At 50.6% G+C, this 24,978-nt stretch overlaps 3 protein-coding genes across 3 annotated transcripts; 2 read left to right on the top strand and 1 right to left on the bottom strand.

Annotated features, from left to right (window-relative positions):
• Window positions 1-330: 330 nt before the first annotated feature.
• RAB3A (RAB3A, member RAS oncogene family) lies at window positions 331-11,120 on the top strand. The gene is given in 7 exon segments (XM_079960902.1): window positions 331-372; window positions 374-416; window positions 419-558; window positions 6,205-6,432; window positions 6,723-6,841; window positions 7,718-7,842; window positions 9,049-11,120. Coding segments are annotated over 7 exon segments (873 nt in total). The 5' UTR covers window positions 331-345; the 3' UTR covers window positions 9,240-11,120.
• A 2,704-nt stretch (window positions 11,121-13,824) lies between these two features.
• Window positions 13,825-17,567, bottom strand: MPV17L2 (MPV17 mitochondrial inner membrane protein like 2). Its single transcript, XM_079960998.1, has 6 exons — window positions 17,470-17,567; window positions 16,373-16,593; window positions 15,280-15,450; window positions 15,069-15,145; window positions 14,855-14,983; window positions 13,825-14,366 (listed from the first exon to the last, which is right to left on the bottom strand). The coding sequence occupies exons 2-6, from the start codon at window positions 16,548-16,550 to the stop codon at window positions 14,295-14,297; spliced, it is 627 nt and encodes a 208-aa protein (XP_079817124.1). The 5' UTR covers window positions 16,551-16,593; window positions 17,470-17,567; the 3' UTR covers window positions 13,825-14,294.
• Window positions 17,568-17,655: 88 nt separating this feature from the next.
• On the top strand, window positions 17,656-24,815 carry HAUS8 (HAUS augmin like complex subunit 8). Its single transcript, XM_079961149.1, has 10 exons — window positions 17,656-17,784; window positions 19,206-19,258; window positions 19,760-19,781; window positions 20,202-20,282; window positions 21,025-21,095; window positions 21,533-21,607; window positions 21,909-22,067; window positions 22,172-22,313; window positions 23,143-23,284; window positions 24,557-24,815. The coding sequence occupies exons 1-10, from the start codon at window positions 17,676-17,678 to the stop codon at window positions 24,675-24,677; spliced, it is 975 nt and encodes a 324-aa protein (XP_079817275.1). The 5' UTR covers window positions 17,656-17,675; the 3' UTR covers window positions 24,678-24,815.
• Window positions 24,816-24,978: the final 163 nt, after the last annotated feature.

Raw genomic sequence — 24,978 nt, 5'->3', positions numbered from 1 at the left:
GCACAACAGCAGACTATCCTGAGGTGAAAAATTGGTCGGAAATTCCCCTTCTACTGATTTGCGTGATTTATTTCTGGATGAGCAGCGTTTATATGACTCTGAGGGGGCTTAATAGCCCTTGAATAAAAACAGAATTAAGAATAAATAAATTCCCCTCAGAGTCACGTGATTTGCTTCGCCATAGATACGCCTAGAAGGCGGGGGGGGGAGGGAAAAATGGCGGGAGAAATAAATCTCGCGAGATTTCGTGAGGCTTCTCTCTCTTTAGAAGTAAGCCCCGCTGGGTTTCAATCGAGCTGGTTACGGGGCTGCCAATCCTAGGCGATCCACCAATCGCGTGGCGGGATGGCAGCTTCCCACGATCCCGCCTCCAAGGAGCTGCGAAGGCGAAGGCGGCGCCTTGCTCCCTGACGTCACCCGCCTATTTGCATAGCCGCCCTCCCCTTTCGGAGCGCTGGTGACGTCAGCCCGGGTTCTGCAGGCAGGTGCCGTCGCCTCGCGCCGCTTGTGCTGCTGCTGCTGCTGCATTTGCTGCTAGACCCGAAGCGCGTTCCCGAGGTGAGTGCGCGCCTTGGGCAACCCCCCCCCAGCTTTGCCCCCCCCCCCGGGGCCGTCTTTTCACCTTTCCTGCATTGCACCTTTTGCATCCCTGCATTGCATGCGAAAGAACGCGTCCCGGGGGGGGGAGGGGCTGGTAACCTTCATTTGACACATGCAAGATGCAAAATTGCAGGGGGGGGGAGAAAAAAAGCCAAGCCTAAAGCGCTGGATTCCTTAACCAAAAAGATCATTAAAAATGGAGGTGTTTTGGACAGGGATGATGCTGGCTTGCTAAGGGGAGCGGTGCTTTCCTTTTTTTTTATTATGAATTTCCTTGCAATGGGCGGCGATGGGCTAAGCTGGAATTGCTGGCCTGGCAAAAGAGGCTTCGGTGATGCAGATGGGAAACAGGCGGATTGGGAAAGGAGGGACGGGGGGGAGGGGGGAGCGAGCAGCGCAGGTTGGAAAAGGAGCCAGATCTGGTGGGCCTTACTTGCTGGGGGGGGGGAGGCAGCTTTTGGCAAAAACGCAAAAAAACCCAACGCAAAAAACCCTTCCCAAACCTCTGCGTTTTGTAAGGAGCTGGATCCCAATCGCTTTGGCGGGAGCTCACCTTTCGGATGACAAGAATGAGCCTTAATATGGTTTTTTCTTTCTTCCTCTGCCTCCTTTTCCAATTCCTCTGGTGGAGAGAGCTTGCCATTTGCAAAGCTAAAAAACGAAAAATCAAGGCGGAGAGAGGCAATTCATTCACGTTTTTTGGATCCTCTCCCCACCCCACCCCCTTTGGCAGACCATAATTGCAACCCACTGCGTGCTTTTCTGGGGTGAGCGATGCAGCATTGAATGTAGGCAAGGAGATGATGATTTTGGGTGCTTGCCTTGCCCTTTGCACGGGAAGGAGAGAAAATGGAATGGATTGGGCCAGCGTTAGCCCTACCCGGAGTAGATCTATTGAAGCATCACACACATCCCTTGCTTCCAGAATGTACCCTCTTTTTTGCAATTCCACCTCCTATCCTCTTGGTTTTCATCCGTTTGCAGCTGGATCAGATTTGTGCAGGGGGAGAATGGAGCGTGTGTCCTGTTGATGGACGGCTGTCCAGGCCAAAGGGCTGCCACGCAACGCCTGGCGTATGAATGATTGATGCCCGGGTGCCAAGGGCAACCAGGAAGCTGGGCCCTATCGATGTCGCCAAGATCGACGTCTTTTCTGCGGGGTCCGGGGCTGATGGTGGCTGGTGGCCTGGGTGCAGGGCCCAATTTACGTCAAAGCTCAGCAAGCTCTAGCTTAGGGCCCCACTCTCTTGGTGGCCCCCAAAAAATTAAAGGGGGGAAAACTGGATGTCCATTTCCAAAATATAAGATAACAAACAAATGAAATAAAACCTACATCCAGCAACCGTGTTTTGTGTTGTGCAGGCTCCACGGATGTAAGTCCTGGGCCCCACCTGCTCCCTCAAATATCCCTGCTTTGCTCCTTTCTATATAGAGGGGGCCAACATTCTGCATGGACTGGTTGCAGGGCAACATGCACAAATGGCTTGAGATACCTATTAGGTCCATCAGTGACCATATAGCATATATTCAGCACCCAAAACAGCAACAATTTGATGTTGACAAAGGACAGCTGGACATAGAAAGGGCCCCGTTACCTTCAGGAGCTGAGGGCCGCATCAAACCTCAATCCGGCCCTGCCTGGGTGGCATTTGAAAGTGGGCTGTGTGTGTGTGTGAACCAAATGTGTGGGGAGGAGGAGACAGCCTATGGGTGGCTCAGGCAGAGCCCCCTGTTCAGGAGCAGTCTATCTGCGGACAGGCAAAGAGATGGGGCCCTGCTGCTTGAGCATCCGCCTCCGTTGTTGTCGGCTGTTAGATTGTATTTGGCAGGATTAGATCAAATCTCGCATGCGGCCCCGGGGCCTCTCTTCCCAGGCCCTTGGCACCCTCCTCTTGGTTTTGGACTGGCTGGAATGTTGCTCTTGAACTCGGACCAGGCCTCTTGGAGGCAAGATTTGCAGCGGTGGCTCCTCCCGCTCCTGGCCCCACTTACCCATGCGGCCCTCGGGACAATTGCACAGCGCAGAATGTGGCCCTTGGGGTCACGCAGGGCTGGCGGGGAGGGCAGAATAGGGGGAAGCAAGGCAGACGAGGGCCCCGGAGAGGCCCGGGTTCAAATTGCCGCTCAGCCATGCGCCAGGTGACCTTGGAGGCCATTGAGTGTCTTCTCACCCTGTTCTGCCTCGCAGGGTTGTTGTGATGATGAAATGGGGAAGGGAGGGTGGGAGCAACTGAAGCGTCCTGGAGGAAATGCAACAAATATTTACAATGTTTGAGACGCTGCATAATAAGTAGAATACAGTACTTGTTTTCTGCATTATTAGAGGGATTCTTGGAGGAGTGGGGGGCTAGGCAATAAATATATTTATTATTAAGTAAATTTGTATACCACCTGATAACCGCAAGTCTCAGGGCAGTTCAGAAGATAAAATCACAATATAAAACCACAACATGCAGAATAAAAATGGAAAAGGAGAACAATCCAATAGCGCCCCAACTCCCCGACACATTTTAAAAGGGCATTGGATGTCAAATCAGCCAAAGGCCTAGTTGAAGTGGAATAATTACATAATTATGGATACGTAATAAACAATTTTAATATGTGAGTAATCCTCATAGGAAATACGGAATACACAATAAATTACAGTATTATGATTATTACAGCAATTCTTGGAGCAAATGTGAGTTATGTAATAAATAACCATAATATTATTTTGATCATCCTTGGAGGAGGAGATATCTATATCAAGTAATCCTCAGAGGAAATATGGGATACAGAGCAGATAATAATATTATCATTATTATCAGAACAATTCTTGGGGCAAATGTGAGTTATGCAGTGAAACGACTGTCATCTTATTTCAGTCACCCTTGGAAGAGGAGACATGTAATATTGTTATTATCATGGATATGTTGTTGTTTTGATTCTATGTATTTTTATATTTTGATTTCATTCTGTGAACCACCCTGATAACCTCTCATAAGCAAGATCAGTGGGTGGGGGTCCCCATTCTGGGTGGGGAGGGAGCTGAAAGCAGGACGTTTCCTGCCCCCCATGAAAGTTTGAATGCAGTCGCTTTGCATTCAGGTCCCCGGTTCATCTACCTGGGAAGCCATTGCTGTAAGTCAGAGCAGGCATTACTGAGCTAGGTGGGCAAGCTGGTCTGGATTCCACATTAGACAGCTTCTTTTACCCCTCTGAGTGTGTCGTTGGGGTTGCAGAAGGAAGCAGACCCCGCAGGATCGCAGCCGGCAGGCAGCCTGTTCCCGATACCAGGGACAGAACATCCCGCGTGGGCAAATTTAGCTTTCCAGGCCGCCTCTTCTGATGCAGGAAAACGTGGCTCTTCTTCTCCTTTGCCTGCTCACAAAGGCACGGTTTTTTTCTCCCTTGCTGGGAAGAAGGGGGAAAAGGGTGAGTCGATGTGCAAGAATATCTGGTGCGTTTTGGGACTACAACTCCCATCGGCCAGTGCCGCTGAAGGAGAGGGATGATGGGCTTTGTAGTCCAACGGCATCTGAAGGAGGGGCGCCGCGTTGACACCCCACTGCAGTCAGGGCTTGAGATAGCCGTAGCCTGAAAAAGCCAGATCAGCCCTTTTCCCCTATCCAGATTCTTCCCAAATTAGTCACCCTTTTTCCTGGGGGGTGTCAATCCTGAATGCCACAAACAGGCAGGCAATGGGGGGACGCAAATTGTCGGTCATCTGGGGTGGGGTGGGGCATCTCTCCATTTCTTCGAAGGAAATAAGGGTATTTTGCATTGGCAAAAGCAAGCTGCCCGTCTCTTGCCTTGATCTCACTTAATCCTGTTTCCTTGTTATCCTTTTTGGGGGTTTAGCTTCTTTGCCAGAATTAAAATTCCTGGAGGTTTGGGGTGAACCGGGGGGCACATCCTTCCCAATGCAGCTTGGGGACCCCCCCCTCCCTGATGCACGAAAATACCGCTAACTAGGATCTGGGTTTTTTATTATTATTTCATCCTCCCGGGCCTGAGTGTGCAAATGTGTCTCCCCCTCCCATAAAATCCCGGTTTAGGTCGCTTTGACGCCTCCTGTAGGAACGGCTCAGCGGCCCCAAGATTTGCCTGATGCGAGCGGCTGGCCATTTAATTAGCTAAAAGGGTTATGCAGAAGGAAAAGTAGGCCGTGGAACAAAGCGTGCGGGTTTAAGGGCCGTTTAATAGGGCTGCGGCCCTCCCCACCCCCAGACTCCCGGGGAAATCTGGCCAGAAGCAGTGTTTTGTGGACGCTGTCCGCAAAGAGAGATTTGCAAATTTATTTCGCTCAGCGTTTTTAATCCAACAGGGTTAGAAAGGGATCTGGGGCAGTGGGCGAATGCGATAGGGTGGGCTCGATTGGAAAAAATGGCGACGGATTCGTGGAAAGCCCCCAGCCGGAAATGAACGGTCCTTGTCTCTGTTCCGGATTCTTAAAACTTGCCTTGGGGTTGATGCATCCCCACCGACGTTTAAATACATGCATTTATTTAAAAAGGTAGAGATGCTGTATTTTTTATCGTGCCCGGCAAAATACAGCAACGAACGATGGGATTTGAAAGGGGAACCGAACAGGCTTCCGTGCCAAAACCCTTTGCCGTCTTGTTTTCCTTCGCATTGACATTTCCCCCCAGTGGAAGGCCGTCACTTTGACTAACAACCACATATTAATTATTATTTCTCCCCTCCGCAAGCATTTTTTGCCAGCTCGCATTTGAGCTGCATTGCAGGAGGGGGTGGAGGAAGGTGGATGTGGAACGGAAACTGGGTTTCGTTTTCTTCCCAGTCTGTTGCACCATTAATAATGCTGGTCCTTTTTTGCATGATTAAGATAAGGGGGAAAGACAGGGCGGTGAGCCTTGTTATCATTACTATTTTATTTTTGCCCATTTTACTCTCAAAACAGCCCTTTGAGGGAGGCTCCTTTGAGAAACAGATCTCTAATAATGATGATGATGATAATTTATCAATATGCCACCCATCTGACTGGGTTTCCCCAGCCACTCTGGGTGGCTCCCAACAGAATATTAAAAACATGTTAAAACATTAAAGCTTAAAGACTTCCCTAAACAGGGCTGCCTTCAGATGCCTTCTAAAAGTCAGATAGTTGTTTATCTCCCTGACGTCCGATGGGGAGGGTGTTCCACAGGGCGGGCGCCACCACCGAGAAGGCCCTCTGCCTGCTTCCCTGCAACCTCGCTTCTTGCAGGGAGGGAACCGCCAAAAGGCCCTTGGGAGATGGACCCCGGTGTCCGGGCTGAATGATGGGGGTAGAGATGCTCCTTCAGGTCGACTGGGCCGTTGAGGACTTTCAGCACCAACACTTTGAATTGTGCTCGGAAATGTCCTGGGAGCCAATGTAGGTTTTTCAGGACTGGTGTTATGTGGTCGCCACTCCCAGTCCCCAGTCTGGCTGCCCCATTTTGGATTAGTTGCAGTTTCCGGGTCACCTTCAAAGGCAGTCCCACGGAGAGCGCATGGAGCTCTTGCTTTGGTTTCTCTTTAATCCTTTCTGGCTTCCACGGGTGTCTCCTGGGGTGCTAGCGAGGGGCACCCCGGCCGGCCCCCCGTGTCTCACCACCTTGCCTGCCCTCCCTCCCTCCCCAGATGGCCTCCGCCACCGACGCCCGCTATGGCCAGAAAGAGTCCTCCGACCAGAACTTTGACTACATGTTCAAGATCCTCATCATCGGCAACAGCAGCGTCGGCAAGACCTCCTTCCTCTTCCGCTACGCCGACGACTCCTTCACGCCCGCCTTCGTCAGTACCGTCGGCATCGACTTCAAAGTCAAGACCATCTACCGCAACGACAAGCGGATCAAGCTGCAGATCTGGGTAAGGAAAGGGCCCACCTCACAGGGAAAGGAGGAGGAATAATAATAATAATAATAATAATAATAATAATAATAATAAATTATTTATACCCCAGCCACTCTGGGCAGCTTCCAGCCAAATATTAAAATACAGTAATACATCAGAGATTAAAAGCTTCCCTAAACAGAGCTGCCTTCAGGTGTGATCTTTCAATGTAACTGAAAGAGCCCCATTTCTCCGCCAAGAAAGAGTTGATGTTGGGACAGAATTGGGGGCCTGATCCATAACAGCCTCTCTTGGCCTTTCCCCAGGACACGGCCGGGCAAGAGCGATACCGGACCATCACCACCGCCTACTACCGGGGAGCCATGGGCTTCATCCTGATGTACGATATCACCAACGAGGAGTCCTTCAACGCCGTCCAGGACTGGTGAGTCCCGGGGGGGGGGAGACCCTGGGGGTGGGAGGGGTTGTCACCAGCCTCTCGACCAGTATTCATCTTTTGGATAATAATTTTTACTAATTTTCCATTATAATCCAATATTAGCCTCACTGTAACAATACCAAGATATACTATATTTTTCCGTGTATATGCTATAATGTTATTGTTCTAGTTAAATAAATTGTTTAAATTGTTATTAAGGAATTGATTATTTTCCTCCTTCCAACAAAGTACAGCAGAAAAGTTGTACAAATATAAACTGTTGACTTATTAAACTTCACCGTAATTTCATAATTATCTGTCAATGCGTTTCTAATAGTATAACCAAATCAGTAATTTTTGATATATCTGTAAAAAACAACTCTGAAAATTTATTATTCCAAAAAGGAAGCCTTCCTCTGGTTGTATTAAGATTATACCAGCAAGAATGAGTCTTTCTGTAAAAAAAGTGATTTGAATCAAGTCTTACTGACTAATGATTTACATCGATTTGATTTAAATCAAATCCACCCTGAGTGTGGGCAGTACAGAAGTGTGACTTTGGGGGAGAAAGAGACTTAAGGCTGCCCTTTGCTAGCCCAGATGGGGGGCAATGGAGGGCAGAGAGCTCTCAGCTTCTGAAGCACATAGTCCAGTCAGTGGAAGGGCCCCCCCAGCTGTTTTGGGACTACAATTCCCATCATCCCTGACCACTGGTCCGGTTAGCTAGGGATGATGGGAGTTGTAGTCCCAAAACAGCTGGAGGGCCGAGTTTGGCCATCACTGGCTTCAAAGCTCCGCAGGCAGGGCAGGCAGTGAGTGGTCTTTTTGGCTGTGCCAACAGTCTTCCCGTGACCTCCCTTGCTGCTTCCTTCTCTCCGCCAGGTCGACCCAGATCAAGACCTACTCGTGGGACAACGCCCAGGTCCTGCTGGTGGGGAACAAGTGCGACATGGAGGATGAGCGGGTCGTCTCGTCGGAGCGGGGCCGCCAGCTGGCCGAGCACCTGGGTGAGTCGGCAGCCAGAAGAAGGTGCTCTGGGGGTTGTGGGAATGAGAGAGAGGTGGAAAGCAGGAATCCAGGAGGGGGAGAGGCTTCAGGGCTTTGCAAGGTTTCTTCTCAGCTGCCAAGGATGGCTTAGGCTGCCTCGCAGGGTTGTTGTGACGATGGCGGGGGGAGAGGCCCATGGGCAGCGGCCTGAGCTCTTTGGAGGAAAAGGGCCTATCTGTAATAATAACGATGGAGAGGAGAGTAATAAAAATGATGTTTCATGAAGGTAATAATAATAATTGGTGGCGGCTGCGGCTAAAAACAGTAGCACCTCGGTTTTCGAATGTAATCCATTCCGGATGACCGTTTGACTTCCGAAAAGCTTTCGAAAACCAAAGCATTTCCTTCCAGGTTTTTGGCGTTTGACATCCGAAACTTCTGAGACGTTCAAAAACCAAGGTGCCACTGTAATACTAAGTGGTATGATAACAATAATTAATGGTGATTCATAGAATTGTTTGAGTTGGAAGGGACCCCTGGGTCCAGCCCAGCCCCCTGCAATGCAGCCATCTCGGCTAAAGCATCCCAGACCAATGGCCCCCTGACCTCCAAGGAAGGAGAGGCCACAACCTCCCAAGGAGGGAGACCCTTCCCCTGACAAAACGCCTCTTACAGTCAGAAAGTTCTTCCTGATGTTGAGTCCTCTCTTGGAACCTGAAGCCATGAGTTCAGGTTCTGCCCTCCAGAGCAGCAGAAAACAAGCTGGCTCCCATCTTCCACGGGGCAGCCCTCTGGGGGGAAGGTGTTTAAAACATTTGACACTTGGTTGTGTTTTTAATGTTTTGTCGGGGGCCGCTCTGATTGGCTGCATATAAATGAAATAATGCTAACAGTTTCAATAATAATGATGATGATAATAATAATCAGACATGATGATAATAATGATGATAATAATAATTCAGGATGAGGATGGTGTTAATGATGTGGTAATGAAAGAAGAAGAATGAGGGGGCGGGGACATGAGAGATGTTTGCCCTTGGGTGGGGGCAGTTTCTCTGTCTCCCCTCTTGTGTTTGGCCTTGTCGGGGGTCCTGCTGGGCATTTTGAGATCCTTGTTTCTCCTTCCAGGGCTCTCTTGCATTTCCTGCCCCCCCTTGCTCTCTGTCTCTCTCTGTGTGTTCATTATTTTATTTCATTTTTGCAACCCCCCTTCCCCTCTGTGCCAGGGTTCGAGTTCTTTGAGGCCAGCGCCAAAGACAACATCAACGTCAAGCAGACCTTTGAGCGCCTGGTGGACATTATCTGCGAAAAGATGTCTGAGTCGCTGGACACGGCCGACCCCGCCGTCACCGGGGCCAAGCAGGGTCCGCAGCTGACCGACCAGCAAGCCCCCCCGCACCAGGACTGTGCCTGTTGAAGAGACTCCCAGGCGGACACCCCCCCCGAACCTCCCCCTGCCCCCCTCCTGCCGCACCTTCCTCCTTGCCTGCCTCATGTCTCCCCCCCCCCCCCGCCACCTCCCAAGTAACTATGGAGTCCTGGCCTAGCCATCTCCCCACCCCCATTGACCCATCCCATTGCTTTATCCTTTGTGGGGTTGTTGGTTTTCGGGGTGGGGGTGGGGGGGACGAGACCCCAAACCTAGGAGGGGTGTCAAAGCTTAAAAACAAACCACCTCCCCTCGCTCTCCTTTAAGGGAGGGGTGAGAATTCAGCCCCCTGCCTGTCTTCTCTTTGTGGATCGTCTTTTCTTTGTGGGGCGGGCTGGGGAGGCGGGTGGTCAGCGTCGAGAGGAAGCTATTTCCACTGTTCTGGGTTCTTCTTTATGTTATTTATTTATTTATTGGACCACACGCCTCTCTATTTGTAGCTGTTCTTGATTTTGCAAATCTGGCTGTCCACAGCTGTTCCTCTTTCTTCCTCCTCCTCCTCCGCCTTCCTTTGCTGGTTCTTTTGTCCATGCATTCTGTGTGTCTCCCCCCAAAAAACACCCCCTGTCTTGTTGAAGAGAGCAGAGCAGGCACCCCATGCTTGGACCTGCCGTTGCCGCGAGGGTTTGACTCCTCGGTTAGAGCGGCTGCTTCCCGTGCCGAAGGAAGTTCTCCCTGTTCCGGTCCCTGGTCTCGGCTCCAGGTAAGGCTGGGGGAAAGAAAGCAGAGAGCTGCTGCCAGCCAGTGGGCACAGCGCTAAGCTAAATGGACCAGTAGCCTCATTCTTCACAAGGCGTATCCGTTGAAATCAAACGCAAAGACCGGAGGCTTTTTTAGCAATTGGGCTGTTGCTCAGCAGTAGAGCGCCTGCCCTCCAGTCCTCAGTCCCCAGTGGTATCTCTAGGTGGAGCTGGAAACAACGCCCCCCCCCCCCGCCTGGAGGGCCACTGCCGGTCAGTGTAGACAATATACCGAGTGAGACAGACCCAACGGTCTGACTCTTGTAAAGCCGAATTGCTTCACTCCCTGTGTTTGAATTCTGCAGCTGCCGCCCTCCCCGTTTGGCCCCTCTCTCCAAAGCAGGATTGGTCCTGCAATGCCGCTAGCGGGGAGGCCCACACCTGCTTCTGTGCCTGCTCCTCCGGCTGTGCAATTGTGGGAGTCCTTCCTTCCCCAAATCGGTCCTCTCCGTCTCTCTTCCTCCCGGAGTGGCGGCGTGTGGCTGTTGTGGCGTCTTCAGGGCAGGACACCTGCGGCCCTCCAGCTCCTGACCTGCTAGCCAGTGTGGCCAGCGGTCAGCGAGGGAGTTGGGAACCCCAACAAATCTGGAGGGCTGCAGATCTCCCTTCTGAAGCCTCGTTCAGCAGCGTAGAAAACGATGCCTGGCTCTGTATGCTTTCAGATCTAGGAAACGGCTCAATGTGCAGTTGCGGGGATCTCCTGGCCTCCAATTTGTCTGGACGCAGATCTCCCAGCTTCCCAGACTCTCTTTGGCCTCGCTGGCTGGCTAGCCAGGGAGGGCAAAGACCCTCCTTGCCAGTCCAGCGTCGCCAAAATGCCGCCAGGAGAGCTTTCCTCGATTCCCATCGCTGCCCTGCAGAGGATGGCTTGCGTCTCTCTCTTTTTCTTTCTCTCTCCCTTCTTTTCCCCTGCAAAACCCCCTTTCCAGTCCTCCTCCCGTCTTCCTTGGTGTACAGGAAAAAGGAAATGCAATCCCCAAGGCCCGTTCCCTGTAAATAGAAGTAGACTCGGAAGTGTGTGTGTGTTTGGAGGTCCTCTTGCCGTGCCGTGCTTTGTGCTGCTGGTGGTTTTATTTATGTTTCATGTGCGTGTGAGCGTGAGCGTGTGTTTGGGGTTTTTTTTTATTTATTTAAAGAAAATGTTAACATACACGGTTTTTCAGTTGCTTGTAGGTTATTCTCTTTTTTAAAAACAACACCACCGTATTAAGATGAACGAGAATAAGGCGGGCCAAGGAGGAGAGGTTGGCAAAAGGAGCAGCCGCTAAACTCCTCCTCGGATTAATCCATGTTTAAAGCAGTATCGCACCACTTTAAAAATGACAGCTGCCTGCACTCCCCCCAAAGAATCATGGGAATAGTAGTTTGTTCAGGGTGCTGTTCCCTTTGCAGAGCTACAAATCCCAAATCGGTTTAACAATCAACTCTTCTTTCCAGGGAACTGTAGGACAGCATTTAATGCACTACAAAAACCCTCCCCAAAGATCCCTGGGAACTGGAGACCCCCATCCCCTCACAGAGCTACAATTCCCAGAGTGGGTTCACTAGGCAACTCCATCCTTTCTGTTTGGCCCATGAGGGCCAGTATCTTAGTTTCTTCCAGGAGGGAAAGGTCCCAGGTTCAGTTTCTGTGATCTGCACTGTACTGGAAGCCCTGGACAGCTGCTGCCAGTCAGTGTTGACAGTCCTGAGCGACATGGGATTCTGTATAATGCAGCTTCCTCTTTGCCCTGACATATACCCTCTGGGAGCATGTCTGGGTCCTTGATGGCGCAGACCACTTAGGGCTGCGTTCCCCAAACTTGGGTCTGGGGACGTTTTCAAACTACACAGGTCCACTTTTGTGGAACCACCTTCCCCAGTAAAGTCCACCAGTCTGATCCAGTCCTGTTGATCTTCCAGACCCCCAGGCTGAGGAGTTCTTCAGCAGCTTGTGTTGATGCAACTGATTTGCAATTGGGAATTTGTTGGCTTTGGCTATCTGCATTTTGCAGGGTTGGGGGCCAGATTCTGGCCCTGTCTGCACTGAATAGTCAAGGCAGCACCTTTGCACTTTAAGCAGCCATAGGTTCCCCTAAAGGATTATGGGAAGCGTTGTTTGTAAAGGACGCTAAGAGCTGGAAATAGGAGGCACAGATTGCCACCACAGAGCCAATTCCAGAGCCAGTCCCTCTTCCCAGAAAACGGGGGGAACGGTAGGCTCTGCGAAGGGAATCGGGGTCCCCTACCAACTCTCTGCATACTGAAGAAGCTAGACTTTCAACGCTCCCCGACCCACTGGTCCTGCTAGCCAGGGAGGATGGGAGTTGTAGTCCTGAAAAACACGCAGAAGCCCAAGTTTTGGGAAATGCTGACGGGGTAAAAAGTTGCAGGAGAATCCCAAGCGCTAAAATGCAGGCAGCTAAACGCCCGCCTGAAAATCCTAAGGGGAATTGAGGGGGGGGTCTCTTAAGAGCTCTCAGCACCCTGAAAACTACAGCTCCCAGGTTTTTGGGGTGGAAGGGGGAGCTGTGACTGCAGTATCCTCTCCGTGTAGAGTTCAGATGCAGCCTCCGAGTAAACCCAAAACTGGCTGGCGTAGGGCGGCCTGTTTCAATGGGCCTACTCTGGAGCAGGGCTCGCTTGGGCTCTGCCTCTTGCCTTCCCTTCCAACACAGGGAGGGGGAACTTGTTGCCCCCTTGGGTGCTGCTGGGGTTCCAGATCCCATCAGCAGCCAGCTGTTGGGAGCCCAGCCAACATCTGGAAGGCTGGTTTGCCCTGTCCAGCTTCTACATTCCCTGCATCCCTCCATTCCAGGGTTTTTCTTGGACCGCGGTTCCTATGAACCCGAAACCGCTTTGGCCCAAGGCTGGTGGCATCTGCAGGGCACCAGGTTGGGGAAGAGGCGGTTGTGCTGGAGGAGAGGGGAAAGGTTGCTTTGCCCCTGCCCCCTCGGACCCGCAAGCGATCTTTCCCCGCTTCACCTGGAGAACTCCTGGCTTTCAGTCTTCTCAAACGACCAAACTCTCACTGTTTAAAACACCCCCTTTTTCTCTCATTCCTCACCCCTCCATCCCACGACCCCCCTTTTCTTTTTTCATGGAAACACTACGTACAGTTTGGGGGTTTTTCTGTTTTGGCGGATATTTAGACACAAAACATTCTCTCTCTCTTTGTGAAGTTTACTTCTATGGGGAAAATTATATATATATATAAATATAAAAATATATATATGCTGTACTGTATTTAAAAAAAAAAACTGTCGGAAGTGTCAAAATGAGTTCAGTTTCTTAAAAAAACAAAAATAATGAAAAGCTATGGGGTGGAAAGGAAATCCCAATATCGTGGTACCAAGGAGAGTTGTGAAGAAATAAAATTCTGATCACGAGAAGCGTTCCATGCTGCTAGTCCCTGTGGAGGAAAGGGGGAGGCCGAGCGCTTGAAGGGGGTCTGATGTGGCAAGGGGGGTGCTTTTCAAAGGGGTTTTCTCCCAGTTTGTGGAGTGGGCTGGGGCTTAGTGGTGCGGCCGCACCTCCAGCAACAGAGGCAGTCTACCTCCGAATACCGGCTGATGCGAACCGCAAGCAAGGAACGCCTCACGGTTGCTCTCGCATTTTGATATGGGGCTTTGGCTGTGGTGAGGCTGGGAGGCTGAGTAAGTTTTTAGAAACAAGGAAAGAATGGGATTCTAGAGTCAGAAGGGGCCCAGAGAATCATCTATTCCAACCCATTGAAAGGCAGGAATATGCAGCTGTCCCATACAGGGATCAAACCTGCAACCTTGGCGTGTGGCCAGCTGCTGCCGTTCGACTGCAGTCGGGAGCCTGGCAGCTCCGCCGCACTCAAAATATAATTTAATAAGAATAATAATTTATTACCTATACCCCACCCATCTGGTTGGGTTTCCCCAGCCACTCTGGGCGGTTTCCAACAGATTAAAAATACATTAAAACATCAGTCATTAAAAGGACAAACGGCCTTAACCCGACGGCAGCCAGAGAAGAAGCACCTGTCTTGGCAACGGCGTGCAAAAAAAGGCAACCTGCTTTTTCTTTAATTGGGAAGATCTGGCACTTTCGAATGAACTGGGAAGGACCGGGGTTGGCAGTCGGGAGAGGCCCGTGCCAAATCTGCCCCCCAGCCCGTTTCAGGATCCGAGGTGCTGCTGGAAGAGGGAGTCGAGGCCTTGGCTGGGAGGGGAGAAGGCTGCGCACCCGGGCAACGGCGCCTGCTTCCCAGATCCAGCCACCGATCTGGTGGGGCGCCGAGCTGGCTCCGGCACGAGTTCTGGATCCAACCTTGGCAGAAGCGAGTGGCCCTCGTTCACCCGGTCGTTTCCATCTCGACTGTGTCGGCTTCCTCGTTTTCCTCCAGGCTGAGTGATGGGTGCTTAGGCTAGAGAGAAAGCGGGGTGGGATCTCATCAGTTGGGGATCTATGCAGCTGGTGGGATCTCTGGCTGGAGCAGAGAGTATCCTCTTGACCCAGAAACCCAGGAGAGCTGCTGATGTGCGGACAATCGTGAGCTGGATGGACCACAGCCTGCTGAAATGATCCCTTAAGGCAGGCAGCCCCAAACTCGGCCCTCCAGCTGTTTTGGGACTACAACTCCCATCATCCCTAGCTAAGGCGACCAGTGGTCAGGGATGATGGGAATTGTAGTCCCCAAACATCTGGAGGGCCGAGTTTTGAGGTTTTTATTGTGCTTTAAAATATTGGGGTATAAATAAGAAATTATTCTGCTGTCCTGCCCACCTCTGCCCTACAAGAGAACATGGTCCCCGAACTCATGATGCAAAGGATCTGAGGCTGCAGTTCTGGGATAACCTCTCTCCACCGGAGACCCCAAACTCACGCCCGGTGCCGCTGCCTCAGTTTACCCACCCGGTGCTTCAGGTACGACAGGTAGGTGTCCCAGCCGAGGGTGATGACGTTCATGTAGAGCACCCGGTAGGCGGCGGGCAGGAAGAGGAAGTTGATTAGCTGCGCTGGGGGCCACACGCACCAGTCCATCTGCGAGCGGGGAAAGGAAACGGGGGTCAGCTGCCCCACAGGACAGGATGTGATGTCAGGGACGGGGAGGAGGGAAGAGTCTTACCTTATAGAACTCCCAGAAATTGTCCTCCAACTCTTGCCAGCTCTGGTCCAGCGTCTGCCCCTCCAGAGACCCCATCCCTGCAGGGAGACAAAATGCTTGGGAGGGGGGTGCAGGATGATGCCAGTCGTGGGCCCTACCTGACCCCCTCCACACGCATACAATCCCTCCCAAGCGGGGTTTTTCTCCTAGCGGTGTCAATGTCCTTACTCACCCAAGAAGTACCAAATGCCCAGCGCCGGGGAGGCCACGATCTGGTCGATGAAAACCTTCTTGAGGACGCTGCGGATCCCGCTGAAGCCGGCAGCAGGGAAGGTGCGGTCGAGCCACAGGTACCAGTAGTGCATTAGGGGGCCCATGCTGCAGCCGATGGCAAACATGCGGGCTGAGGAGTAGTAGAAGGCATATTTGTAGTGGGTTAAACCACTGAGCCTAGGCTAGGACTTGCTGATCAGAAGGTCGGCAGTTCGAATCCCCGCGATGACGGGGTGAGCTCCCGTTGCTCGGTCCCTGCTCCTGCCAACCTAGCAGTTCAAAAGCACATCAAAGTGCAAGCAGATAAATAGGTACCGCTCCGGCGGGAAGGTAAACGGTGTTTCTGTGCGCTGCACTGGTTCACCAGAAGCGGCTTAGTCCTGCTGGCCACATGACCCGGAAGCTGTACGCCGGCTCCCTTGGCCAATAAAGCGAGATGAGCGCCGCAACCCCAGAGTCGTCCACGACTGGACCTAATGGCCAGGGGTCCCTTTGCCTTTACCTTTACCACAGGCAAAGAAAAGAGGCTCCATCACTTGGAAGTCTAAATGGAGCGCTTGTGAAAAGCTGAGGTGGAGGGGACTTCCAGAAGTCCGTTCCAAAACCAAAGAGTTCCCAAACCAAGGCGCGCTTTCCCATAGAAAGGAATGCAAAAATGGATTAATCTATTCCAGACCATTAAAAACAACCCTTAAGACAGTCGTTTAGCATGAATTTTACTATCTTGACGAGACCATAAAAGGAAAGCAATAAACAATGTACTGCAGTCACACAACCAATCGGTAGCTAAACTGGGTTCCACAGTCACAAAAACAAAACAAAAAAAGAGCCACAAAAACGTGAAATTGATAGCAAAAACAGACAGATCTCAGTGTAATACAGGAGGCTCCGCTCTCGTGTTGCCACCCTCCTGACCTCTCGAGGAGCATGGCTAACGGCCACAACCCACAGAAAGTGAGACAGACCGATGGACTGACTCTGCACCCCCGGGATTGAAATCCCAGGTAGCGCAGTGGAAAGGCCGTTTCGAGCAAGAGGCAGGCAGGGCTCACCTGTGCGGGCCAGATCCCGCTTGCGCTTGGGGTCCTGCCTCATCTCCCAGGCCTGGCGGAGCGTGTCCCCAGCAGCCAGGAGCCCCCCACAGCTGACGGTGTTGGTCACCAGCAGGAGGCGGCCTTGGAAGAGCGGCTTCCAGTAGACGGAGAAGATCTGCCGGCCGCGGGCCATCATCTTGGCGCTTCGTTGCAGGCCCAGCGGCTGGCTGGGGGGAGAACTGCAGAGAATGGTTGGGGGGGGGGGACACAAACAAGATGGTGAGCTTCCTCCCACGGCCTTCTGGCAGTTCCCTCCCTGCAAGAAGTGAGGTTACAGGGAACCAGGCAGAGGGCCTTCTCGGTGGTGGTGCCCACCCTGTGGAAGGCCCTCCCGTCAGATGTCAAGGAAATAAACAACTATCTGACTTTTAGAAGACACCTGAAGGCAGCCCTGTTTGGGGAAGTCTTTTAGGTTTATGTAGCTAGTTGTGTTGGTCTGCCGTAGTCAAAATAAATTAAAACAATTCTTTAAAAAGATAATTAAAAAGACTCTTCTTAAAAGCCTAAAAACTCCTTTAAAAGAATCAAGTCTTCAAAAAGGTTAAATGAGCTAAGGAAGTCTTTAAAAGAATCCTTCCAGAAGAATTTAAAAATGATAATGTAGCACCTTAGAGACCAACTGAGTGCAGTGGTACCTCGGGTTAAGAACTTAATTCGTTCCGGAGGTCCGTTCTTAACCTGAAGCACCACTTTAGCTAATGGGGCCTCCCGCTGCCGCCGCGCCTCCGGAGCACAATTTCTGTTCTCATCCTGAAGCCAAGTTCTTAACCCGAGGTACTATTTCTGGGTTAGCGGAGTCTGTAACCTGAGGTACCACTGTAGTTTGAGGTATAAGCTTTAGTGTGCTTTTTGTCGCGTTTTAAATATTCTGTTGGGAGCCGCTCAGAGTGGCTGGGGAATCCCAACCAGATGGGCGGGGTACAATGATTATAATTATTAATTCATTAATTAATTCATTAATTCGGAATAAGTGCAAGAGCAACAACCGTCCCGGCCTCCGCCCGCCCTCGCAAGTCTGCCTGCGGCACTCTGTGCATGCTCAGAGGCACCCTCACCTCGGGCCTCTCCTCGCGGGAAGCCCAGGGGAAGCCGAGGAGGGTCAGAGTCCGAGCCAGCGCCGCCGCCGCCTCCCACTTCCGCCTCCGCCGGGTCACGTGAGCGACAAAGCCACGTGACGCCGCCCGGAAGCGAGGTGGGGGCCGCTCTGGCCGCGCGGCTTCCTCCGTCTCGGTGGCCTTGGCGGGCTTTTCGTCTGAGGGCGATGGCGGGAAGGGAGGCGGCGGCGGCGGCGGCGGCGGCTTCTTCGCCTCTCCGCGCGGAGCCCGGCCTGGCCTCGGCGGAGAAGGCGGGAGCCCGGCCCAAGCCGAGAGGTGACGCCACTCTGCACATGCTCGGGGGAGGCGGGGCCCCTCTGCGCATGCGCCTGGGAGAAGGCGCCCGCGCTCTGCCCATGCTCGGGAGCACCGCGGTTGCGTCCTTGTTGCTTTTGAAATGTATTTGTACAGATACAGTTTTGCAACAAATTATTTATATAATTATTTACATAGACAATTTCGCAACACATTATTTATATCCTGATGTATACAAATTATTTATAGATTTATATAATTATTTATATATACAGTTTTGCAACAAATTATTTATGTAATCCTTTCGCGACATTCTCTAAATCGCTTGACTTCCTCCCATCCCTTACATGGATCCTAATGACTATTTTCCCAAGTTTACATATCAATACAGTTTCCATAATTTACATTTTTCTTAATTGTCCACAAACTTCATTACTTTACAAGTGATTTTTTCAAAAGTCCAGCTAACGTTTTAATTTGTTTACAACGGCCTCCTAGATAGGTTATAAATCCCACCCCTAATTCTTTTTTAAAGTCTTTTATCTTCTAGATTCCTTAGTCTCCCAGGTAGTTTAGCCATTTAGCTATTTCACGTGAACCGCCCTGAGACCTTCGGGTTTAGGGCGGTATAGAAAATAAATAAATAAATGAATAAATAAACATATTTGGGCATAATCCAGCAATTTTGGCTTCCCATTCTTCCCTAGTTGCTCATTGCTGTTTTATCTTAATCATTTGTTTGCTTTATTTTGTAAGCTGCCCTGAGATCCCCTGAGCAAGGGCAGAAGATCCATATAATTATAATATAAAATAAGGCCCGTATGATGCGGGGATTATGGGGGTAAGTGTGATGCACATGTTGTGGGGAGGGCGGAAGGAGCTGCACATGCGCAGGGGGGACAGAGGTCTCTGCACATAATAATAAAAATAAGAACAATAACAACAATTTATTTATACCCCGCCCATCTGGCTGGGTTTCCCCAGCCACTCTGGGTTGCTTCCAACAGAATATTAAAAACACAACAAAACATCAAACATTAAAAACTTCCCTAAACAGGGCTGCCTTCAGATGTCTTCTAAAAGTCAGGCAGTTGTTTATTTCCTTGACATCTGATTGGAGGGCGTTCCACAGGGTGGGAGCCACCACCGAGAAGGCCCTCTGCCTGGGCATAGTCATGATTTATGTTGGGGGGGGCGGCAGAACTTCAGCTAGTTCAGTATTTTTATTGATTTTGAGTGCTCAGCTGCCCCCCCCAGCTATGCCCATTGGGGAGGGCAGGGGGCGCTACAGGAGCAAGAGGCACACTGCCGTTCCAGAGAGGGGAGGCACTTTGCCCCCCTCCTGCCACAGTCTTCGGAAAAGCTGCTCCTGACATGCTCCGAGACACCTTGCCTCTTCCCATTTCACACTTTTTCTCTTTTCCTCCTTTCTGCCTCCTTAGGGGCAAGAATCGTGCCCTCGCGATACCTGGACTATCAAAAAGGATCCGGAAAGGTGAGGTCTGGATGTGAAATTCCTCTTTTTGGCGTTTCTGCTTTAGGTTTGTGCTTCACTTCCTCTTGAGAAGTAAAATAATCACTAATAACCAGATTGTGGCTCCTTGTTTGTGGATTGCTCTCTTAGGAGGTTTGCCTGGTGCCTTTATTATAGATTTTTAGGCTCCTGGTGAGAATGTTCCTCTTCAGTCTTTTAAATGTGTCTGTGAGAAGGGGGGCATCACTGTTTTGCTGTTTTGTTTTAATTGTTTACTTGTTTTTATCCCGTGTTTTCTTTTGTGAACCGCCCTGAGATCTTATGACAAAGGGCAGTTTATAAATCTAATAAGTAATAATAATCCTTGAATTAAATTCCACCGAAACATGCTTAGGGTGGGTGTGGGGAGAGGTGTAAACCCCTTTATTTTGATTTGTCCAATTGCTGGAGTGAAACTCACACTCCCCAACCAAGACATAACAGCCCATGCCTAACTTGCCATGTCTTATTCTTCCTTTCCAGGCTGCTGCCAAAGCCACAGCTGGTGAGTTTTTTTTTTGGAGGGGGGGGGTCAAGCATCTTGAAGGGGCTCTCTGGGGTGGACCTGCCTTTCTCGGGGGCAAGTTCACATGATGGTGGGGTTCCTTCCGACACGGTTAAATCTGTCGAGAAGGCGATCTGGGTTGGTGATTCCCTCCTGGAATACAAGAGGCCCCCATCGCTTTCGTTATGCAACTGGCTCTTCGAAGACAATGTCTATTCTTTGCGGTTTCAATTCAGCCGTTTCTAATTTTGATCTGTGTTTATTTGTCTCCATCATGCAATTAGCTCAACGCCGGTAAACTGCTTGGGAGCCGCTCTGGCAAACCAGGATAATTGGAATATATATATTCCTATACATATATATATAGTCCAGTAGCACCTTAGAGACCAAGTATAATGGGGTTTTCCTCCCCTCCTCTAGACCCTCACGAGGTTTTGCAGTCCACTCTGGTGGAGAGCCACGGAAGATCCCGGCCGGAACTGGAGGTCTCTGTCATCAAAAGTACGTGTGTTCCCTCCAGTTACAGCCTTGAACTGGTTGCAGAGGTCCTGGCCTCTTTTCTTCCCCTCAACGAGAGAACTTCTGCGAGGTTCTCGGAGGGGTGGGGTGGCATGTCCCGCAGAAGACCCAGGGGTTCAATGATACCTTTCCCCCCATGTGGGATAATTAAGGCAACTCCTTTCGTCCAGGACGAGACGCCTTGAGCTCTCCCCCAGAGACGTCTTTAGCATATGCGTTGCCGGGGTGCAAAGATCCGCCCAGCGCCCCCAAATTTAGTTTAGCCGCCCCCAGAGGTGTCCAAGGCACCCAACAGAATATTTTAAAGCACAACAAAACCTCAAAACATAAAAAACTTCCTTGAACAAGGCTGCCTTCGGATGCCTCCTAAAAGTCAGATAGTTGTCTATTTCCTTGACATTTGATGGGAGAGGGTGCCACCACCGAGAAGGCCCTCTGCCTGCTTCCCTGTAGCCTCACTTCTTGCAGGGAGGGAACAGCCAGAAGGCCCTTGGAGCTGGACCTCCGTGTCTGGGCAGAACGATGGGGGTGGAGACGCTCCTTCAAGTATACAAAGCACAGGAAAACACTAAACGGAAAAAGCGGGGGGGGGGGGGGGTCATTGTCACAGCCATTTGTGGGTTCCCTCCTTCCCAGTTGCAGCCCAGTCTCCTATCGGCTTTGACTGTTAACTGGAATGTGACTGTACGTGTGTGTTTGTCTTTTCTCTGGTTGCTACTTCTAGGCAAAAGCTGCCCCAGAGCATCGAGTTCGAAACACCACCCAAAATCCACCCCCCGAGAAAAACAGAGCCTGGTGAGTCATACTGAGACACTGAATGCAGATTTTATTTTCTAGTGAGGGGCTACAAGTTCTTGTTGAGCTGTTGTCAAACAGATACTCTCAAGTCTGCTGTTAGGGAGGCGTTTTGGTTGCAGTAAACTTTCCCAGACGGATGAGCCGGTCTTGGCCACGAGGGTCGACTTGTCTTGTTTTGAATGCTTGTTTTTGTGCTTTTAGTTGTCTTTAATTATCTTATGTGTAAATCGCTTTGAGACGCTGGTTTAGAAGGCAATTCATAGCTTAATGATCATCATCATCATCTGGGACCTAAGGTTTCTATAATTTAAAAAAATGGCAGTGCTATACTTTCTTAAGCATGTAAAGAAAATTGCAGCTGATGGCCCTTCCTCACTGCTTTTCTCGACAGTTTCCCACACATTTGATAAAGAATCGGCTTTGTTTTCTTCCAGGTCTCTCCTGATTCTGACGACTTGATTCGGATGCTGGAATCGGAGACACTTCTGTTGACCTATGCCTCCCTAAAGGTACAAAACCAACAGTCTCATCCCTGCTTTGAGAGCTGGCGGCAAAACGTCACTTAGAGAAGGAGCTGAAATATTTCCCTTGAAGATTGAGTTTGTTTTATTCTGGATTGTTTCATATGCTGCTTTAATGCGTTGTAAATGGCTTTGAGATATTTTCCCTTTAAAATATAATGCGGTATATAAATGAGAAGGAGGAGGAGGGAGAACCCCCCCTTTAAAAGCCCCTGCACTAAATACTTCTTCTTTCACTTGCCTTTTGTGGACGCGTGTTCGAAACCCGACAACATTGCGTCGCAAGCAGATGGAGAAGAATACCGCCTTCCTGGAAGGGCGATCCGAGAGGAGCCTGTTAACCCTCAGCAGGGAGGCTGCCAGGCTGCAGGCGGACGCCCAGAAGAAACGTCGCAGGCTGCAGCGCCTGAGTAAGGGCCGCCAGCTCTCGGAGTCGCTGGGCAGACAGGTATGGGCTTCCTGCTTCCCAGGGGGCAGATCTGAGGACATTTCTGTACTTGGTTCTGTCCTGCGGCTAACGTCTCTCCTTCCTTCCACCACCCGGGCTTCCAGCTGGAAGCTCTTGCTCCCGTTTTTGAGCAGAGCCCGGCATTCGAAGAAGAATACAGGCACTTTGCCACCGCCCTGGACACGGCGAGACACGAGCTGCCGGTGAACGAGATCTACCTGGGCGAGGACAAGAGCCAGTATCTAGGTAGGGAAGTGGATACACCTCAATGGCAGAGACTCCTGGATTCAGCCCCATGTGGCGTCAGGAAGCGTCTGCTTGTGGGAATGTTGAGGGTGCAAGGAGAGGATATATTGCTTATTAATATCCTTCCTAACTTGCGCTAGCAAGTTCCTTCACCTAGCAGAGTACCTTCCCCTTCTTACGCAGCAGAAAGCTGGTTGCAAACTCGCGTGAGTTTCTGAAGACAATACGCCGTTCCATCTGGCTTGTCCAGATTGAAAAGTGTTCTATTATTTTCCTGGTAAGACCCCTTGAATCCCTCGTAAAAGAATAAAGACACCGCAGGCTTATTCACAAGTAACAAAAAGTAGTTTTACTCACGATTAGGCAGAGTGCAGTGTGGTCCCTGAAGGCTTTAGGCTTTAGGCTTTAAGTTACAAACAGGTTTACCCCGTATGGGAGATAACCTGGGGAACTGCTGTGGCAGCCTTGCAGGCAGGATGAACAAGAAGATTGGGGAAAGAGAAAGGGAGCAGATTTTTCCTCCGAAAGCATTTTATTTTAAAAATACAATTTAATTTTTTTTTAAAAAAAATCTGATTTAAATTTAAAAAACCATTGATTTTTATCTACCCTGACAGCAAGGGAGGTTTGCAGTTTCAGCTTGGTCCAAGAAACAGCCCTTCCAAGCCTTCTCCTGCAGCAACTTGCAAGACCTCCGAGGGCAGGAGTTGCAGCAACTGGGAACAATCCTCTCCAAGAATCTGATTTTCAATGGGGAGGGTTCCTGGTTTGATGCCTGCCATCTAAGAGGATCTCTGCCTCTCTCTGAATCTCTTCCCTCGACTTGCAGACGACTTGCAGAGGGCCTTGGCCGCCACTCAGGAAGCTCTGCGCAGAGCCCTGCCGGAGCACGCCAAGGAAAACGCCAAGGGCCTGAGCGTCACGAAGGAGCTGGAGGAGACGTCCTTGGAGGTGGCTGCCGAGCTGCCAAGGTATTTAGAGTAAAAGCACCTTTTAAAATAACCTAAGGAACCTTGTTCCTGTTTGGTTGGGTGGAGGAGGAGGAGGAGGAGGAAGAGGCAAGTTCTTAAGGGGCTGAGGGAGATCTTGGTGAATCATATTGGGAATACAGACGTACTCCATGTTGGGAATACAGACGTACTCCATGTTGGGAATACAGACTTTCTCCATGTTGGGAATACAGATGTACTCCATGTTGGGAACACAAACTTTCAAAGAATGAGACAGAAATATGACGCCCCATTTTCCCCCCTGCTGAAGTAGAGCATCTGCTTTGCTTGGAGATTCACTTTACAAAACAGTGAGATTGTGGGCCTTTTTGGAACCGGCTTAGAAGAACACTTAGAACAGGACAGAAATTGCAGAAAACAAATGTGTAGAGAGAAAGTATTCTCATTTGCTCATAAGTACTAGAACTGGTCACCCAGTGCTTCAGAAAGGAAGCTGTTCTTCACTCAGCAGCCCGTTCACCCATGGGACTCACTTCCACAAGGTGGCCCACAGGCTCAAACGGCTTCCAAGGGAGGATTTAGGCTCATCCACATGATGCTATTCAGGAGAGGCTGGTTGCAAACTCATTTATTTATTGGAAACGAAGGGATTAGTCAGAGCAGACCCACTGGATTTAAGGGATGTGCCTGATTTCCTTGGGTGTACCTTGGGTATGGTTGGAGCTCCCTGAGTGGTCATTCGCCATGATGGTGCAATGGAACCAATAATAATAAGAAATAATAATTTATTTATACCCCACCCATCTGGCTGGGTTTCCCCAGCCACTCTGGGCAGCTCCCAGTAGAATATTAAAAACACGATAAAATTAAAAACACGACAAATCATCAGTCATTAAAAACTTCCCTAAACAGGGCTGTCTTCAGATGTCTTCTAAAAGTCAGATAGTGGTTTATTTCCTTGACATCTGATGGGAGAGGGCGCCACCACCGAGAAGGCCCTCTGCCTGGTTCCCTGCAACCTCACATCTCGCAGGGAGGGAACCGCCAGGAGGCCCTCGGAGCTGGACCTGAGCGATCCGAAGCTGGGGAGATATAATAGGGGGAAGGCCCTTGCCATTGTTTCCTTCGAGGAAGCGCCTGGTTGGAGCGACAATGTTGAACGTTGGTCGGTCTGAGCCGTCAGGACGTCATGTTCTTAGCAATGGGTCCTGCTAGGTCTTTCGTAAAGAGATGAGCCTGTTTGCTTCTCTGCTCCCATTTCCCGCTCTCCTCCTCCTCCTCCTCCTCTTACAGGACCTTCGCACACGGACTGGACTTGTCGGCCGACGTTGGCAAAGAGGCCTCCCTGCGCTGCCAGAAGGTCTTTGAAGACGCCCATGGGGTGGAGAGGATGAAGGAGCTCTACTTTGGCTAGGCCCAGACCCCCAGGCTGGCCCCCTCCAGGCCGATCATCCTGAATCCGGCAGCTGAAGCCGCCCTCTCTGCCAGGCTGCTGGAATTTTTGTATCAAATTGAATTTTTGTATTAAAGCACGTCACTCTTTCACTGCAAAGTCTGGTTGCAACAGTGTCTTCTTTTGGCCTGTTTTATTTTCTTCTTCTTCTTCTTTTTCTTCTTCTTCTTCTTCTTCTTCTTCTTCCGCCCTTTTCCCCGGGGGTCTCAGGGCGGTTCACAGAATAAAATCAAGATGTAAAACCCTCTTTGATTGTCCATTC

Source organism: Podarcis cretensis (assembly GCF_951804945.1).
Source record: "Podarcis cretensis genome assembly, chromosome: 18".
Lineage (NCBI taxonomy): Eukaryota > Metazoa > Chordata > Lepidosauria > Squamata > Lacertidae > Podarcis > Podarcis cretensis.
This window is presented reverse-complemented; position numbering and strand designations above follow the sequence as displayed.